The sequence below is a fragment of the Pseudorca crassidens genome, chromosome 12, assembly GCF_039906515.1.
Source record: "Pseudorca crassidens isolate mPseCra1 chromosome 12, mPseCra1.hap1, whole genome shotgun sequence".
Taxonomy (NCBI): domain Eukaryota; kingdom Metazoa; phylum Chordata; class Mammalia; order Artiodactyla; family Delphinidae; genus Pseudorca; species Pseudorca crassidens.
In genome coordinates this window covers 63,790,669-63,809,785 of record NC_090307.1, presented here as the reverse complement: position 1 = coordinate 63,809,785, position 19,117 = coordinate 63,790,669, and the positions used below count along the sequence as shown (strand labels likewise).

Here is a 19,117-nt window from a genome sequence, read left to right as displayed (position 1 = left end):
AGAAAAGCCAGAGTCCACAGTGCCACAGACCTAGGTCAGAACTCGCCAGAAGGTGGCCCAAAGAAGATGTAGGTCTTCAAGTGCCATTATTTGGACTTGGAGGCACCACATATTTCTGCATTTTTAATACTTTTTAGCTGTCTCCTTTAGCGTTATTCCAACTTGCTTGTGTGTTCTTGACGCAGATGTGTTGTGGGACGTGACTTGTCAGGTTTCAGGCACAGAACCGGCTGGCGTCCTGGAGGAGCACTGGACCGATGGGGTGGCAGGTGGCCCGGGTAGCCCCCGCCCTCCCGCCCATCCTGGGACCGCTCTTCCATACTCCAGCTCACCAGGCCACAGAAGCACTAACAGCATCACAGCATCCCGGCAGCTGGGGCTGCAGGGGTACCGATCACAGCCTCCCTTCCCTTCCTCACGGGATGCTCTGGGCGCTTGTTGAGTGAGGCTGTTAGGTGAGGAGGACAGCCCTGCAGAGAGGGGGGCCAGTGTGCGCCACCCCTGCTGAGCCTCCTGGGTGGTGCCAGTCGTGAATCAGGCCTGATGGCGCTCGGGTGGTGACCCACATCTCCCCTGCGCTGCTGTATGAGGTGCTGCATGGCCGGCGGCCAGTGGGGCCCGGAGTGGCTGCTGCGGCCTCAGTGCGGCTCCTCTCTACACCCGCGGAGCATGAGTGTGTCGGGGCCTGACTCGGGTTTGGCCTCCAGCCGGCGCTCAGGGCACTCGTCTCTCCTCCAAGGCCCGTCAGACCTAGTGAGGGTCCAGCATAGATGGGGGCGGCGAGAGATTTTCACCGTAGTCTCACAAAATGGTTAGATTTTTGCAAAAACAGGATCTCACCTCGGTTCAAGCCATGTTGCGTGTTTTGTGGGTCACTTTGCCCAAGGCGCAGCGGATACAATTACAGAGGGCCACCATGGGGCAGGGGCTCAGCTCAGCAGTTCCTCAGGAACCCACGAGGGGTGGGGAGGCTGGTTAGGGGGTCCAGCACTAGCATTAAAATGCTTCCACCCGGAGTGACACGCTCGTGTTCCCTGGGCTGAAGCAGCTGGGCTCACAGTGCCCTCCAGGGGGAAGAAGCCAGAACCTGGGAAGTGAGCCTGCTTGCCCCATGGAGGCTGAGCCTAAAAGGCGTCTTAGGGAGCAGACACCGTGAGTTGGGGGGAGCGGGGGATCCTGTGCCCTGTGCGAGGCCTGCCTGCTGGCCCTGCAGCCCCAGAAGGAAGCACAGCAGCTCCCAGAGCCGCCACCTGGCCCCCCACCCACGTTGAGCTTGTGTGTCCCCAGCTTTGGCTGGAAGCCTGAGGGTCATATCCTGTGCTCCTCCAAATCTCAGCCAGGTTGTTAGGGGAGGCTGGGTGGACTAGCCTAGGGCCGTACGCAGGAAAGATTCGTGGGGGCCTAAGTGCTGGGGACGTACAAGTGGGGACAAGGGCTTTTATTTGGGGATGCGCTGCTTTCTGTAGCCACCAATTAAAGAATCTCAGGGCTGCCTGAGAGCCTCCAACGCAAGAGAAGCCCCTCTCTGCGTGGAGTGAGCTGTCAGGGCTGCACCCCGGTAAGGGGCGGGTGCTGTCGGGGAAGCAGAGGCTGGAGAGACAGAGGGGCACTTAGGGTTTATTGTGACCAGGTTGTTCCCGAGTTCAGAGCTGCACGTCCAGTACGAGGCGGCACCTTGCGGCTCCAGGTGTCATCATAGGATGAAACACACGGTTTCTAACCCCCTAATTCCCAGACATGGTTGAACACTTAAGAGAAGGTGAGGTTTATTTATTTAGCCCTTTATTTATGGCCCATGAGTTCTTTCAAGTCCTCTCTGGTCTGATGTTTGGGTAGGGATGCCAGTCCCCACTCTTCTGATGTCCTTCATCCCGGATGACGGACAGGACAGTCTCGCTGCCTCTGCGAGGGGCCCGTCCCCACACACTCGGACCAGGGCTCCCCTCAGCGGCCAGGAGACTCACCAGGGTTGGAGGAAGGACCTCTGAGCCACGGCGTCCAAGGCAGGGACGCGCCTCTATTCGTTGACCTCCTCCTCGTCGTCCTCAAAAGCTTCCTCGCCCTCGTCGGCCGTGGCGTCCTGGTACTGCTGGTACTCGGACACCAGGTCGTTCATGTTGCTCTCGGCCTCAGTGAACTCCATCTCGTCCATGCCCTCACCCGTGAACCAGTGCAGGAAGGCCTTGCGCCGGAACATGGCCGAGAACTGCTCCGAGATGCGCTTGAACAGCTCCTGGATGGCCGTGCTGTTGCCGATGAAGGTGGCGGCCATCTTCAGGCCGCGCGGCGGGATGTCGCACACGGCCACCTTCACGTTGTTGGGGATCCACTCCACGAAGTAGCTGCTGTTCTTGTTCTGGATGGCCAGCATCTGCTCATCCACCTCCTTCATGGACATGGGGCCCCGGAACACGGCGGCCACGGTCAGGTAGCGGCCGTGGCGGGGGTCACAGGCCGCCATCATATTCTTGGCATCGAACATCTGCTGGGTGAGCTCGGGCACTGTCAGCGCCCGGTACTGCTGGCTGCCACGGGCGGTGAGTGGGGCAAAGCCGGGCATGAAGAAGTGCAGGCGTGGGAAGGGCACCATGTTCACGGCCAGCTTGCGCAAGTCGGCGTTGAGCTGGCCAGGGAAGCGCAGGGAGGTGGTGACCCCACTCATAGTGGCCGACACCAGGTGGTTGAGGTCCCCGTAGGTGGGCGTGGTCAGTTTCAGTGTGCGGAAGCAGATGTCGTACAGGGCCTCGTTGTCGATGCAGTAGGTCTCGTCCGTGTTCTCCACCAGCTGGTGCACGGAGAGGGTGGCGTTGTAGGGCTCCACCACCGTGTCCGACACCTTAGGAGAGGGCATCACGCTGAAGGTGTTCATGATGCGGTCGGGGTACTCCTCGCGGATCTTGCTGATGAGGAGAGTGCCCATCCCAGAACCGGTGCCGCCGCCCAGCGAGTGGGTCAGCTGGAAGCCCTGCAGGCAGTCGCAGTGCTCGCACTCCTTCCGCACCACGTCCAGGACTGAGTCCACCAGCTCGGCGCCCTCCGTGTAGTGGCCTTTGGCCCAGTTGTTCCCGGCGCCGGTCTGTCCTGGAGTCAAGCAAGAGAGGGGACACGGTTCTGACAGGGCTATGGGGCGGGGGGAGCTGCGCGGGGCCATTAGTACATTTAAAGTGTGTTAGGAAACGATTAGATAATAGAGCGAGGGTTGGGCCCCGGTCCCCCAGCACTGCAGGAGCGTGGGAGGGCAGGCAGCTGCTTCAGACAAGGAAAATCCGCCAGTTTTAAGATGTACGCGTGTTCTGACCTGGTAATTCCATTCTTGTTTTTAAGTAGATAATTCTCCCACAAGGTAAAAGACAAAGAGAACAGAAAGTATACATTAAAAAATAAATTGCTAAAAAAACCCCAAAAAATCAAATTGCTTTCCCCTCTCCTTTGGGCTCTCAGAATTTTGTACTACGCACAAATACTTTCTTTTCGAAACAGTAATACTTTCTCATGTTAATTGGGCTTCTCGTTCATCATCCAGAATTACGGTTGCAAAAGTTTCTGAGCACCCACTATTTTGCACCTGTAATTAAACACCCAGCACAGGAAGTCATTCCTGCCCTCAAATTGCTTCCAGTCAGTCGTAGTAAGATTAACACATGTGAAACTTTGTATTTTTTCCAAGGAGTTCAAGTAACTAGAAAGAGACCTTCTCGTTAGTCTGTTTTGGGTTTTTTGTTTGTTTTAAACAACGGTGCTTTTTCCCCAACATGCTTATTTCTACTTTACTTTATGGAAGAAATTTTTAATCTGAAAGGTTGGCTGATCAATTTAAAATCCTAACTTTCAGTTCACTTCGTTATAAAATGGAAGCTCCATCAGTAGACAAAGCATTTTTTCCAAGCTGTATACACAGGCCTGTGTTTGTTTGAATGGATGCACTTAAAAAGATCTGGCAAAGAGGACCGGGAGGAACTTATTTTCGTTTTGCTTGTCTGGACACTGCACATTTCCTGTAATGCAGTGCTCTTCAGACACCACTGCTCTGTAGCCCTGAAAATATTTAAAAACTACATACCCCAACATTAAGCTGACATCTAACGTCTTCACAAATTCAAATCGTTGCAAATTCAAACAGTTGCAAATGATATTTTAATTTCCGAGGTACTATAAATACTCCCTTTTGAAAACAAACATGTTATACATCATTCTATTAAATGTATCCCACAGAGTCCACGTAAAAATCAGGAACAGGGAATTCCCTGGCGGTCCAGTGGTTAGGGCTTGGCAGATTCACTGCCGTAGCCAGGGTTTGATCCCTGGTCGGGGAACTAAGATCCCACAAGCCGCGCGGCGTGGCCAAAAACAACAACAACAAAAAAAAAAAAACAGGAATAAATCCTAAGTTGAAATTGATTTAAAAAAAATTCCTATGATCACAAGGTGTTTAAAATGTCAATAACTGTATTCTTTTCAATTAGTTCATTTATCCAAGTGTGAACATCAGATATTGCCAGAATGAGACAAGGTTTGGCATCCTTTTTTTTTCTTTTTTTTTTTTTTGGCCACACCACACCACACGTGGGATCTTCCCTGACCGGGGATTGAACCTGTGCCCCCTGCAGTGGAAGTGCAGAGTCTTAACCATTGGACAACCGGGGAAGTATTTGGCATCCATTTTATTCCTTTTTCTTTGTTTTTACATATATAAATACTGAGAAGTCTTGTTCACATAAATATGTAAATGGAATCAATTGTATTCTAACAATGTCATTGAATTATTTGATCTTCAGAGTTAAATGCCAAAAATCAAACAGTGTGCTTCCCTGGTGGCGCAGTGGTTGAGAGTCCGCCTGCCGATGCAGGGGACACGGGTTCGTGTCCTGGTCCGGGAGGATCCCACATGCCGCGGAGCGGCTGGGCCCGTGAGCCATGGCCACTGAGCCTGCGCGTCCGGAGCCTGTGCTCCGCAACTGGAGAGGCCACAACAGTGAGAGGCCCGCATACCACAAAAAAAAAAAAAAAAATCAAATAGTGATCTATCATCAGAAAGTATTTTTAGGGACTTCCCTGGCTATCCCACATGCCACGTGGCACGGCCAAAAAGAAAAAAAAAGTATTTTTAATCATCTTTCAGCCCAAAACTCAATTTTGTGGAAAGCAGAATTGGAAACACCTGACTTGCATCAATCACACTTTCCTTCTGTTGGTCCAAAAGGCTTTGCACCAAGACTTACCTAATGCTTTCAATGAAAGGCTCTTTGTGTGGTCCCGTATACTTAGACAGGGTTGGAAATTTTGAAATCTTAATTCCAACACAACTTTGCAAATATGGTTTTTAACGAAACGTTTTAAATATATTTTTGTCAAAATTTTTAGGTTTAGCAGATTTAGCTTATTCAGGTTGTAAAAACTATTGGCCATGTAACCTAACTGGCAAAGGCAGCCCTCATTATCAGAGCGATTCTGTAGATTGGACTTACTTTCTGTCAGAAAAACATGACTCTAATTTTCAACTCAAATCAATATGTTAATATGCATTTTAAGGAATATTAGAGAAACCACTGGGAACTGAATTCTAGAGCACACTGTAAGGTAAGTTACAAAAAGCAGTAAAATCAAAGTAAATGATGCAGAGATTTAAAGATAAATTAAAAAGACAAGGCACTGCCATTTCTCATTAACTGGTAATTAGGCAGTGTAAGGGCCGCTAAAATGGTCAGCTGTTGAGGAAGCAAGGAAGGCTATTTAAGGCCTTGTATTTCTTCAGTTTGGGTATATCAAATTTGGTTTTGAAAAGAATCATGTATTATAAAAAATTTAAAAATAAATCCATCAGCCCCCTTATCAAACTTTCCCTACATATCGAACAAAAGAGACCACGGTGGTCCCACTGCCGAAGGTGGAGCCGGCAGGGGATTCAGCTGCGTCAGGTGGACTCAGAAGACAAGAGGAGCAGAGGGGCCAAGGCGCTGCTGGCACACGCTGTGCAGACCTCTCCCACCTTATGCCAAAGACACTCCCTTGATTTCTGTCTACACCCACTGGTGGCAACAATTCACCACCACCCCCGTGCACCGATAGGGGAAACAGCTGTGGCAGTGACACAGCCGGGGCTGCCCCTGGAGACCCGCCTAGCACCACAGCAGAAGGAAGGCTCTGGGCGCTTGGGGGCAGGGCCTGGTCTCGGACACCCCCGGATTCTGCAGTTATCCCGGGGGGCGGCCTCACACATGGGGAAGGAGTCTTAGCTCAGATGTCTTTGGATCTTGCACAGCATTCATCAGTGCTAAGCCCTGTGGTGTAAAGTGCAAGTCTGTAAAAGAAGAACCACCGAAATTCTGTGATTCTTCAGTAAGTTTAAGATGTACTGCCTATTAGTGATTCGTATCTTATACCAAGGGAATCCCTTCGGAAGCATCTAAAGAAGTCCTACAAATCCATAAGGACAACGACAGCCTTTAGGAAGAAGGGCAAAGATATACGCACAGATCGCAGGGAGGGAAGCGCAAGTAACAAACCCATGGCATACTCCTCACGAGGGAAACGCAAACTAAATAAGGAGATTCGGTTACCCTCCACGAAGCTGACAGAGCTCAAAAGCTTGGTAACACCGTGCTGACGGGGGTCTGGGGCAAGGCCCTCCCACACACACTGGAGCCACTGGGGGCATGAGGACGGGCCTCCATAGGGGGCAAGTCAGCGACAAGGATCAAGGTTGGTCCCATTGACTCAGCGAGTCTACCCAAAACGTGCAGAATGACATGTGGACAGAGACTCACCAGGGAGCAGTTTGTAATAGTGAAAAGGTCAAGAGCTAAATATGTATGAGCAGAGGACTGGTGACATCAGCGAGGCCATCGAGCCAGGGGGCAGAGATGGACAGACTCCAGAGGGGCAGCCTTGAGTCCTGCCACGGCCCCTTGGGGCGTTTCCCCCCCAGCAGGTAACTGCATTCTCGCTCGGGAACACAGACTCCCTTTATGGTGAAATCTGGCTGGCTGCCTTCTCATGTGAGGCTGGAAAACCATCACATCCTTCCTAGGCCCCCACGACTCTCGCACCTCCCCACCAAGCCAGCACGCGCCGGGCCAGCCTCCCGCCTGGAGCTTGGTGAAGAGCAGATGCACCTTCAGCTGCCCCGAGGGACTAAGGATGATTTCACTAAACAGCGTGGAAACCAATGACCGGAGTGCAGTGGGGACACCGGGCGACAGGCAGCCACAGCCAGTGAAGCCCCTTGGCCTTGACCCTCCCCTCCCTCCAGCTCACACCATCCACTTGGCTTCCTCGGTGTTTACAGCATGATCAGCCATGAGGTTTTCTCGGCCATTGACAAAAGAAGGAAGCTGGAGGCTTCTGAAAATATTTTGCCACTGTCTCATAGCAACAGACGTTCCCAGTTAAATATTTGGGGGTCAGGAGTTGAACATCTTCTGCAATAGAGGTTGGGACATTAACCAGTGGCTCCAGATTGTAGAACACGAAACTGCAACAGATCCCAGGAGCCTCAGAGCCCACCCCTGGTTCACCTCCAGCTCACACGGGGTGTGGGGTAAAGCTTAGGGCTACGTGCTCCCGGACTCCCCTCCAGCCCTGAATCTGGAAGAGAAAGTTACACGTACAGAGAGGCCTAAGGTCAACCTTCCTGGTGCTTCGCTTTGTCCCACAAAACTCTCTCCCACTAATAGGCATGACTGCTATGCAACGAGCAGTTTGTTAAGAAAAAAACTGGGGTTTTCTAAAGCATATTCATGTTTAAAACTCAAATGCAGAGAACTTCCACTTTTAAAATTACACTTACTTCAAGTCAGTGTTTTTTTTAAACGACTTCAAACTATATCTGAAAATGGAATGATGCTGTTTTTTTTAATTCACCAACTCTGAAGGCAATGGGGGTGAACCACCTCCATTCACAGGCAACTCGGCCTCTTTTATTAACTGGAGAATGACTTAAAAACAATTGTTGAGCCTAACAGCACACCACAGTGCATTCAGACATTCTGGGTCCTCTCCATGCCCCATGGCAAACATGTTATTTTCTTAGTTAAAAATAGTGTCAACTTTTAAAAATTTCTATTAAAGCTGTTTCACATCACTACCATCTTCGTTCCCCTAATTTGGTAGAATATCTCTATTAAGGCTGTGAGTACTGCTGTCTGATACAACTTTCTGCAGTGATGGGACTGTTGTATCTTTGCACTGGCCAATATGGCAGCCACTAGCCACACTTGGCTATTGAGCACTGGGTGTGTCGAGTACAACTGAGGAAGTAGCCTGACTTTATTTAACTTCAATTAAATTTAAATAGCCACATGTAGCTAGTGGCTACCATATTGGATGGTAGGATCTTGAAGCATCTTTGCTTGAGAACAATTATGTAAAGTCTAGTTCAGCAAAAGGTAAAGAATATAAATGTCCCCATTTGTAGACTATAAAAATACTGGTAATTTAGATTTTTTGATGTAATAAAAGGGGCACCAGAGACCTTCGTCCTGGTCTATTTGAAATATCAAAGGTGACAAAAACCCTTGAACAAATTGTCAGAAGCTTCGCCTGTCCCATTGCCTGTGTAGGTTGTCATTGTGATGGGGAAGGGGATGATACCAAGAGGACTCATAAACTTCGTGAATATGTACCTCGCTGAAGGTATCTTGCTCTACCTTTATAACAGGTCACTGCCTGATTCTAATACAAGGGAATCAATTCATGTACCAATAAAATCTTCCAAGTTTCTGCCTCCTCTTGTACACTTTGAAGTAACCTTGACTCCCAAAACCATGGCTCCAAGGTGAAAGAGGCTGGTCACACTAACAGTGCCACTTCGTTTAATTTGATATAATTTCTTTAGGAGTTTGCAGGGGAACAGGCACTGCCATCATTTTCTGGGTGGAGGAAGGGGGAAGGAAGATTTGCCCAAATCCAACAAAACTAATAAATTCACATGGCACCAACCTTTGGAAAGAAAGCAGAACAACTGTCTATAGATGATGGAAGAAGAAATATAAACACACTGAAGTTAAAAGATGAGCAACATAAAAACCAAAGACAAATTATTACCATATTAGGATAGTCATTTATGAGAGGGAAAAAGAAGTTAATATCTAAAAATTTTCAAAATCAAGAACTATCACCAGTAAGCATTTCATTTAGAGAATCAAAGGTTACTTTTCCCCAAGAGGGTACTTTTCTTTTTTTTTTTTTTTTGTGTGTGTGGTACGCGGGCCTCTCACTGTTGTGGCCTCTCCCTTGGCGGAGCACAGGCTCCGGACGCGCAGGCTCAGCGGCCATGGCTCACGGGCCCAGCCGCTCTGCAGCGTGTGGGATCATCCCGGAACGGGGCACGAACCCGTGTCCCCTGCATCGGCAGGCGGACTCTCAACCACTGCGCCACCAGGGAAGCCCAGAGGGTACTTTTCTTAAAGAAGCTGCCTATGATGGGGCTGGGACTGCTGATTTCCATTCTAAGCTTTTCTACACCACGTGATGTTTTTAATCTTGCACCCAAATTAGCTGGATGTTTAAAAAATAAAAAAGAGGGGGCTCCCCTGGTGGCGCAGTGGTTGAGAGTCCACCTGCCAATGCAGGGGACACGAGTTCGTGCCCCGGTCTGGGAAGATCCCACATGCCGTGGAGCGGCTGGGCCCGTGAGCCATGGCCGCTAAGCCTGCGCGTCCGGAGCCTGTGCTCCGCCAAGGGAGAGGCCCGCGTACTGCAAAATAAATAAATAAATAAATAAATAAATAAACAAATAAGAGGAAGAAGAAAGCAGGAAAGACAGAACCTACCGAAGATGAAGTTGTCAGGCCGGAAGAGCTGCCCGAAAGGCCCAGACCGCACACTGTCCATGGTGCCCGGCTCCAAGTCCACCAGGGCGGCCCTGGGCACATACTTCTGAGCTGGAAGAGAACAGAGCCCACCCACAAGGGTCAGTCTCTGGTTCCTAAGGCAATGGACTTCCCGGGAGCAAGTCCCACCAGCACAGCCGCCTGAGATGTACAGAGCGGGCTTTCTTAGAGTCACAGAATCTCAGCCCTGGGGGAGGGGAGCCCCAGAGAACACAGTCCACCGTGGACTTGTCCGGATGAGGAAGCCCGGCACAGGGCACAGGAAGTTCCTGGAAAAGGCAGGATGAGAAACGAGGTCTCCCGACCTCCTGCCGCCTGTATTTTCCAGTTCTTACCCGTGGGCAGTTCTACTTTTTAGCTCCACGGAAATCGTACTTGCAGCGAGTGGCAGAGCTGCTGGGACACTTTGGCACCTCCCTCCCTCACACACATGTGAACCCACGAGTGAGTCTGAGCACCTGTTCCAGGTGCGTCCACGGCTGTTTCCCGGGAGACTGTCTCATTTATGGACAAGTGTAGCCGTGTGCCGTTTCATCTGTAAGCACATGCTCACACCAGCTGGGCAAGAAACTGTCTCCATGAGGGTGGGGTCACTAGGACTGCATTGGGAACTGCTCTACAACCCATCCTGCTACGCACACACCCAAGCTGAAGAAAGAATGTCACCAGGCTAGGCCTGAGGGTGACCAGCAAGTGCCATGTATATTGCCCTCTTCTCAGTTCCATCCAGGAATCTCACCATCCGTGTCCTGCTGTTCCAGACCTTTTTAAAGCCCAGTAATTTATGTGTCCTGTTCTTCCCAGCTCTCATGTGGACAAGCAGTAGTAACTCCAAAGACAGAGCGTGATTATCTCTGGGGCCGGGGACACATGTGTATGGAAGGGCAGCTCCTGTCACTTCCTGGGTGTTCTTTCAATGTCTTAGTTTTATGTTGTCTTGTGAAGGGCATGTATCACTTTTATAATAAACGTTGTTACAAAAATAAAGTATAATGTAACCACCATATAGATGTAGCTACCCAGGACAAGGGTGATACTATTCTCAAAGTTGGATAATCCACAACCTGGAATTTTTACTAAACTCCACCAGATAATGACGCTCTCTGTCTGTAGTTGCAGCTTGCAGGGGATGTAAAGTCTTTTTGGAGGTCTGCAAAGGGCCAGAAAAAATCATTTGAGGGAGTGTTTTTCAAAGTTTTAGCCAAAAACTTTAAGAAATAAAATTTTAAAAGATAAAATAAATTTTAATAAGAGCCGGACATGACCCACTAAGCTGATATCACAGCAGCAGCGGGTCCGCTTCAAGAGCTCAGACCCGCCGGGGAGGACGAGATGCTGTTTGAAATCAACCGACGTCGGATTTCCCGCCCCGAGCGAGGGAGGAGCCCGGCGTCCGGCTACAGCTGGGAGGATTTTTCCAGGGTGAGCCACCCACGCGCCGGGCGGCCCCGCGGGTTGGGGAGGGGGAGCATGGCCGGGGTCCCACAGGGCGATGCCGGGGTCCCAGAGAGGGATGGCCGGGGATGGGGGAAGGGCGGGGTCGCGCCGCGCCACTCACACGATGACTCATTGTAGTAGACGTTGATCCTCTCCAGTTGCAGCGTCGAGTCACCCACGTAGCCTCCAGCAGGGTCGATGCCATGTTCGTCGCTGATCACTTCCCAAAACTTGCAAAGGGCGGGGCGGAGGACAGACGGTCAGCCCGGGGCCCTGGCACCCGCGGCTCCCCTAGGGCCGGCCCGGTAGGCGGGCGGCGCGCGGGGAGCGGCCGCAGAATTCCAGGCGCGCCTGAGCTGCCAGCGGGCGCTCCGGGGCCGCGGGGACGGGGAGCGGGGCCGGGTCCCGCGGTGACGTCCCCCTCGGCCGCGCCGGTCCTCCCGCGCTGCCCCGGCCCGAGGGATTAGGGAGGGGCGGGCCGCCCACCCGCAGGGAGCCCGGCCCGGCCCGCGCCCACCTTGGTGCCGATCTGGTTCCCGCACTGGCCCGCTTGGATGTGCACGATCTCCCTCATGGCGCGAGCTCGGCGCTCGCTGCTCGGACAGCGCGGCGACTGCGGGCCCAGCCGCTCGGCGCCCTGGACTCGGCGCCAGCCGCCCCTCCCCGACCCTCCCCCAGCCGCCCCGGCCAATGGCCGGGCCCGCCCCCCCCCGGCCTCGCCCCCTCCGCCCCCGCCCCCCGTGCGCCCTCCCCCATCTCCCCGGGCCAGGCCGGGTCTTCCCAGCTCCCGCCTCACACCCCCTCGCCCCCGCGGTCCTTGCGCCTTCCCCTTACCCCCACCCAGGGCCCCCAGCGGTCTGTGCGCCTCCCTCCGCTCCTCCCCGCAGACCGCGCGCCGGAGCCCAGGGCCCGTTCTTCCCGGGCCGCCTCGACCCTGCGCGGTCCCAGAAGGGAGAACAGACCGGGGACAGTGGAGGGACCCCTGCTGGGGGGCCGGTCCGGGAAAGAGCCGGTCCTTGGGGCGCCCACCCGAGTGGGTCGGGGCGGAGACGCAGCGGGCGGGCGGCGGACGGGAAGGACAAGCTCGCTCCCCACCCCTTCGCTGCCCCGCGCGGAGGGAAACCGGAGACCCCTCGCGGGTTCCCGGACCGCAGGCCTAGGGGTGCTTATGGTTCCCGCCCGCCACGGGTTCAAACCCAGCGTGTAGAGGGCTGTGGGACACGGGAGTGGAGTTTTTCGGGGCGACTCTGACCCCCGCCCCCCGACTCAGGCTCCGGCACGGGTTCTTACGTCTCCGCCCTACTGTATGTCCGTCTCGAAATACAGGTGCCCTTAGGTTCTGAGCACTTGGAACAGTGTGTGATGGAGTTTGATTAAAGTGAACACATGGCTGGACCTGAAAACGAACACACACACACACACACACACACACACACACACACACACACACACACACACACACACACACACACACACACACACACACACACACACACACACACACACACACACACACACACACACACACACACACACACCCCTGCACAGTTTACGCAGCCTCTCCATCCGTAATCTGGGAGGAAAGGCTCTTTGTCGGCCCTGGAAGGGGCAGGGGTCTGGGCTGTCCGCCTGGTTCCCTCACTTTCCCCATCGCTGGGTCGGGGCCTCCCTTGCTGTTGGGAGGGGGTCTGGACGCGGATCTCCTGCGTGTGAATAACTGCGAAGCTGGAGGAGGGAGGAAACTTCAATCTTACGGAGCTCGTGTGTCTTCTCTCTCCGCTGGGGCCACGGAAAGTCGGGGGTTCCCTGTGGAATGAGCTAAGCCCTCCCCCGGCCCAGGAGACAGTTCTTCTGTGCAAAGCTTGGTTTCCTGTTCCTTTTACAAGGTGCATCCCAACCTTTCTGAACCCCCGCCCTCCCCTTCCCCAGTGTTTGCCCACAGCCCCTCCAGCAGGTAAAGTCTTTACTCCTTAGCTGCTGGCATCAGGGTTCCGGGTCCCCCACCCTACCTTCTCAGTGGTCCTCAACCCGCAGGGGCTGTCACCCCAGCAGCCTGGGCCCCCGCTGCCAGCCTCCCAGGGGCACAGCTCCACCTGACACCCAGGGTTCTCCAGGCCACTCCTGTGGGCAGCCCAGCTGGCCAGGCGGGCTCACAGGTATTTCTGTGCCACAAATGCCTCCTGTGTGCCACGTGTGTGTGTGTGTGTGTGTGTGTGTGTGTGTGTGTGTGTGTGTGGTTTGAAAGAAGTGGAGAACTTAAAATGTTTTCTTCTGGAGTTTTTCAAACGTTCCCAATTTCAGGGGTCAGTTTCTTTAACCTTAAGATCCCTGCCCTGTCCCCCTCACCCTCCCCTGCAGTGCTGCTTCTCTGCCTTCCTGTAGGTTCCCATACCTCTCTTTACACACAGGGCACCTGGGGAAGCAGGTTAGGGGGCACAGCCCTGCCCATGCCCCCAGTCAGGACCCGAGACAACCCAGCAAGCACCCTTGCTTAGCCTGCATGTTGCCATCGCTCAATTTAATTATTGACTCCAAAGAAATGTTCCCTTTATCTGTGTGCTGGTGCTGAGTCTGGTGCAGGGAGTGGAGGGAGGGCCTGTGGTTCCTGGAAGAGCCTGGTCGCTCAGTCCCTGCGGAATCAAGCCCCTGAGTAAAGAGAAGTGCCCACGTCAGCAGCTCCAGTGCTTTGTTGAAATGGCCACCTCACCAAAGCTAGTCCTTGGGTGGAATTTGAGTCCAAAGTGTTCACTGGAGCCAGAGAATAGGTGTCGGCATGGCCTCAGGGACACCTGGATTTGATGGAGGGGAGGCTGATTTACTGGAGTTTCTGATGGGCTCTCCCTGCTGACCAGCGGCACAGCCTGCCCCCTGCACCATGAGGGGGGAGGGGGAGGTGACGAGGACTCAGTGCTAGACGCTTTTGTACAGAATCTGCACGCCACCCCTCCAAGTTTAGGTGTCACTGCCGCTAAGGCAGGTGGGAGTGAAAGGGTCCCCTGCTCCTAACATGGACGGGGCCCAAGCAAGGGCACAGGCAGGCTAAAGACACAGCAGCTACAAATCAGGCTTGCGGAAACCATTCCTGCGTCCCACGCGGGAAGCATCTCCTGTGCACACCAGCCCTCGGTCCATCTCTTCTCCCCCCCCAACTATGGCCATCCCTGCGCCACATTCTGTGTCACAGTCACTAGTGGGAGGAGGGGGCCCTGAAGCAAGCTCAGGGATGTCTGAGCAGGGAGTCCTGAGGTCCCGGTGGCCCCAAGTGGGAGGGGCACCACCCAGGGCCCCGTCTGGACAGAGTTCTGGGTCCTCACCTCCTGTCTGCTCGCTTTCCACCTCCCACAGCCCCTCGCCCTGCCCTGTTTCCTCCGTGGTCACCACGCGGGGTAAGGACCTGGGGCCACTGCCCAGGTCTGGATATAGGTGGGAAAAAGCCCCCCAATCCTGGGGACAGGTCTCACTGCTCCCTGCCCGTGTCTGAAAGTCATGGTGATGGGGAGGTAGGTTCCATCCTGTCCTCTCCAAATCCTGAGGAGCCCCTGGAGAAAGACCCCAAGGGACCAGGTCAAGCTCTGGGACCAGGCTGGTGATAGCCACCTGTGGCCTTATTTGCAGCTAAAACCCTAGGTTTTGACAAGTGTAATGACATGGGACCATTGTGCTTCTATGTGATGTGACTCTTGGTGGACAAAGGACGGTGCTTGGGATGGGAGTGGCTGTCCACCCGTGCTCCGTCAGGCAGGGGCAGGTGCTGGGACCGGGAGTGGAGGCTGGGCAGTGCCGTGGAGCGGGGCCGGGGGGGTGGGGTGTCGATTCCTGGGACGAGCGGGAAGGGGCCACCGAGTGCCGAGGCTCTGAGCTGACTCTTGGGCTTTTCCACCATCTGCACCTTCAACAAAGCCATTTTGAAGCTGTCAAAGCTCCCTCCCTGAAAGTTCTGCAAAGGGGAGCTCAGGTCCTGCTCATCTAGCGAGTGGGCCCTGGGCCCGTGTCCGTGGAGCCTGAATGTGGCTGGTGGGTCCACCTGAGGGTCCTGGTTACGAGTGGAACCTGCAGACCTATTATATACTGGCCCCCGTCGTGCTGTCTAGGAAAGTAAATTTTCTTGGGTTCTAATTCTTTGGAAAAGTCGTATTTCATATATAGTATTTAAACAAATATTTGACCAACCAGAACACCAGGCTCACAGGCCAAGTGGATGTGAGAGGAACACTTATTCCAGAGGCCCAGGGGCTGCGGCCCTGCCCAGTGCGAGGCCCCCGGAGGTCAAGGCCTGACTGCATCCCTCACGTGATCACAGCCGGGCCAGAGACCCAGACCCTGTAACACAGGGTCACAGAGCACCTAATGCTCGGGGTGGTGTGCGGGTTAGACCATTCGGCCCTCTGCCTGATGAGCTGCCCTCTGCCTCACGGATTTCAGTTATTCCATTGAAAAATGAGACCAGCCTTTCCAGGCTCAGCATCTCAAACAGCTGCAACCACCTCGAGTTTTACTTTATGATGAAGAGCCTCCCTTTCTCAACAGGGAAGGTGGCCAGAGTGGGGGCCTCCGGGGGGGCTGCCTTGCTGGCTGAGCAAGCCACGGAGTGCAGGGCCTTTTATTTCTGTGTAAATCTGATTACAGAAGATCTGGGAAACTCGAAGAGAGTTCAGAATAAAGCCACAAAGATTGTTCAGGATTTTAAAAAGATGAAGGGAGGGGAAAGAACCGCGACGGAGAGACAGCGGCCCTGATGGGATCCAAGTGCTGCGGTTGTTTTCATCTCCAACAGGCCTTTGGAGAACAGGTGTGGAGCGTGGAGCATGTCTAACCGATGTTATTTTAAGTGTGATAATGAGATGTCGGGGGTACAGGCAGCCTGCTTTCACGTGCTTCATAGGAAGGGTGGGCGTGTGTGCTCAGAGGGGAAGAAATGTGGCTGAGTGTTCACAAAGCCCAGCCCAGACAAGGTGTGGGCGTGCATTTTGCTTCGGGATTGTTCTTTCAACTCTCCCGTCGGTTTGGAAACTGCAAGTGAAATTGTGGTGGTTGAGGATGAACTGAAGGATTTAGCCGGCCAGTGGGGAGCACTGCCAGCCGGCAACAGTCCCAGGGCTCTCTAGGTGATGGCATGGTGATGGGCTTTGCTTCCTGACTGGGGACAGAGAGGGTCAGAGGAGTGTGGAGTGGCCAGAGGCCAGGATGGCAGCTCCCAGGGACAAGGAGGATGTCCCCGAAGGGCTTCCAAAGGCTGGAGGTCTTCAAAACCAGGGCAGGTTCCCTTGGTCCACAGGAGCCAAGTGTGTGTGGGGATGGCGTATGAATCCCTATTCCTTCCATGATGGTTACCAGGCAGCTGGGGACACAGCTCCTTCGGGTCCAACCCAACCCACCAGCGTGAGCTGTGTGTCTGTCCTGTGCCGGCATTGTGCTGGCTGGGATGCAGTCAACAGCCAGCCTGCCCAACTAGTAGGACAACTGGACATCAAAGGAGGCCGGGCTCTCGCTCGCAGCTCTGACCGCCCCACCCGCCTCTGTGTTGGGTTCATCCGGACGGTGGTGAACAGGTGACAGGCACCCCCCCACACACACACCCCACCTCGGCCGATCTTGTGCAGGGTTGGGAACAAAAGTACAACTCCGTTTTCTGTGCCTTTTCTAGACAAGAGTCCAGACAGGGTGGGATGTGTGATGGTAAACCCATGGAGGGCCAGAGGAAGGCCACACAGAGGGTGACTGCAGCCTGTTTTGTTCTACGCGCGCGCGGGAAGTGAATTGAAACTCCGAGGAGATGCTCAACCCTGCCTCCTGGAAGCTCGAGATTCAGACAAGTCAGTCTCCTCATTTGCAGGTGAGTGAGTAGGACCAGACTGTCTTTAAATTCCCTGCCAGCTCTCACATCCTACGACTGATCAACACCCATCCTAAGTTACATCAGACAAAACCCAGCTCACCTAAAATGCAATCTGATAGTCCTGAGTCATCTGTTTTTAAGGAAGTAGTGAGCATGTATCCAGGAAGTGCACAATGAAGAAGAAATTCATGTATAAAGCTGTCTAGAAAATCAAATTTATAACAGATGTGATCGGATGGTAACAGAATTGTTACCACGTTCTGTAGCAAAGAGTAACAATGTCTCACCCGTAACGAACCCAATGGCTTTCACCAGCCAAGCCTCACCCTCTGCATTCCTTATTTTCCGAAACGTGGAGTCAGCTCCATCCTGACCACTTTCTCTGATCCCCAGCTTCAGCTTCTTGTAAAAGGATGGGCTCTGAATGGGGTGAGAGAACCATGGGATCTGGTCCCCCGTGACCACCTGACAAGCTGTGTGACCACGGAGCCCGTTTCTCCCTCTGCAGCACATGGGGGTCAAGGGCTCTGCAGCCAGGTGTCCAGAGCTTCCCCCCACCCCGGCCCCTTATCTCAAACACACAGGCAGGGTGTGCGGGGCTGGGGCAGAGGCAGCAGCCATCAGTGAGGAGGGTGGAAGGGACACAGTGCTGGATGGGGTGGGGGTCCGGGGGCCGCCAACTGAGACCAGCTCTGGAGGGTTCCCATCAGGGGCTGGGGAAGGGGAGGTGAGGAGACACGCCTTCACCAGGGTTTTTTAAACGAGCTGAGGTCCAGCAGCTTTCAGGACTGGCCTTGGGCAGGTAATATTTTTAAATATAGTCTTTATATTATTTTTCCATTAAAAACCAAAGATGGGGCTTCCCTGGTGGCACAGCGGTTAAGAATCCGCCTGACAATGCAGGGGACACGGGTTCGAGCCCTGGTCCTGAAAGATCCCACATGCCACGGAGCAACTAAGCCCATGCGCCACAACTACTGAGCCTGCGCTCTAGAGCCCGCGAGCCACAACTACTGAAGCCTGCGTGCCTAGACCCCGCGCATCGCAACAAAGAGTAACCCCCGCTCGCCATAACTAGAGAAAGCCCGCGCGCGGCAACAAAGACCCAACACAGCCAAATAAATAAATAAATAAATAAATAAAACAACTAAACGATGAGTTTTGCAAGATATGAAGTCCTGGAGATCTGTACCCAAAAATGTGGACACCACTGAACTGAACACTTAAAAACGGCCACAATGGTGCATTTCAGGTGATGTGCTTTTTACCACAATTTTTAAAAAGGAGAGTAATAGACAAGCTTCAGAAAAGTTGGAAAAGACTGAAAACTAACAAAAGACAACATCCAACCCCCAAACATCATTAATTAATTAATAACATTTGGACACACTTCCTGCTGTCTTTTCTTAGCCCTGATGTCCCTCCCTCTAAGAGGAAGGCCTCTGCGGGGACTGCAGACCAGACCCCATCCAGGTAGAGGTGGCCCGGGAGCCGCAGGACGGCACCCAGCTGAGGGGGGGTGGGGGGGGAATGGGCGGTGCTCTCCTACTGGCTCTGCCCAGCATGCCTCCCCTTGCTATTTCATCCGCACCCCCCTCAGGAGAGCTGCAGTGTTCTCTGTCCCCTTCTCTGTGACTTCTGCTGTGTCCTCTCCTTGGGGACATTGGGGCACATAACTCACCACTAAGAAAGGTCAGTGCCACGGGGAGTCTGAGGTCAGGCAGGTGGGCTTCATTTCGGCTCTGCCGCAGGGAGACGTGGGCTGTAATTGCAGCCCCGCACGGTGGCTGGGCATATTGTGGGGGGATATGGAAAGTCTTCTTTCTCTCTTGGCGTCCCGTACAGAGCAGGTGCTCGGCATGTGTGGTTGGTACCCCATAAACACACATCTCCATCCCGGGTTGTAGAAGGCAACCTTGCTTGCTTGCTTGAGACCACTGGGCTCTAAAAAATTAAGGGTACATTAAGCAAAATAGAAATTGATCTAAGTGATTATGTGATTTGGAAGGTAGTC

General features: G+C 53.5%; 1 protein-coding gene and 1 long non-coding RNA gene across 3 annotated transcripts; one reads left to right on the top strand and one right to left on the bottom strand.

The window, feature by feature from the left end:
• Window positions 1-1,749: 1,749 nt before the first annotated feature.
• On the bottom strand, window positions 1,750-11,926 carry TUBB6 (tubulin beta 6 class V). 2 transcript variants are annotated; one of them, XM_067699758.1, is made up of 4 exons: window positions 11,785-11,926; window positions 11,389-11,497; window positions 9,771-9,881; window positions 1,750-3,081 (listed from the first exon to the last, which is right to left on the bottom strand). In XM_067699758.1, the coding sequence occupies exons 1-4, from the start codon at window positions 11,839-11,841 to the stop codon at window positions 2,018-2,020; spliced, it is 1,341 nt and encodes a 446-aa protein (XP_067555859.1). In that variant the 5' UTR covers window positions 11,842-11,926; the 3' UTR covers window positions 1,750-2,017. The 2 variants fall into 2 exon arrangements, with proteins under 2 accessions (XP_067555859.1, XP_067555861.1); XM_067699760.1 differs by lacking the exons at window positions 11,389-11,497; window positions 11,785-11,926 and adding an exon at window positions 3,299-3,333.
• On the top strand, window positions 11,152-18,582 carry LOC137203496 (uncharacterized). The gene is made up of 3 exons (XR_010933149.1): window positions 11,152-11,252; window positions 16,912-17,100; window positions 17,957-18,582. It is a non-coding gene; the product is annotated as an uncharacterized lncRNA (long non-coding RNA).
• Window positions 18,583-19,117: the final 535 nt, after the last annotated feature.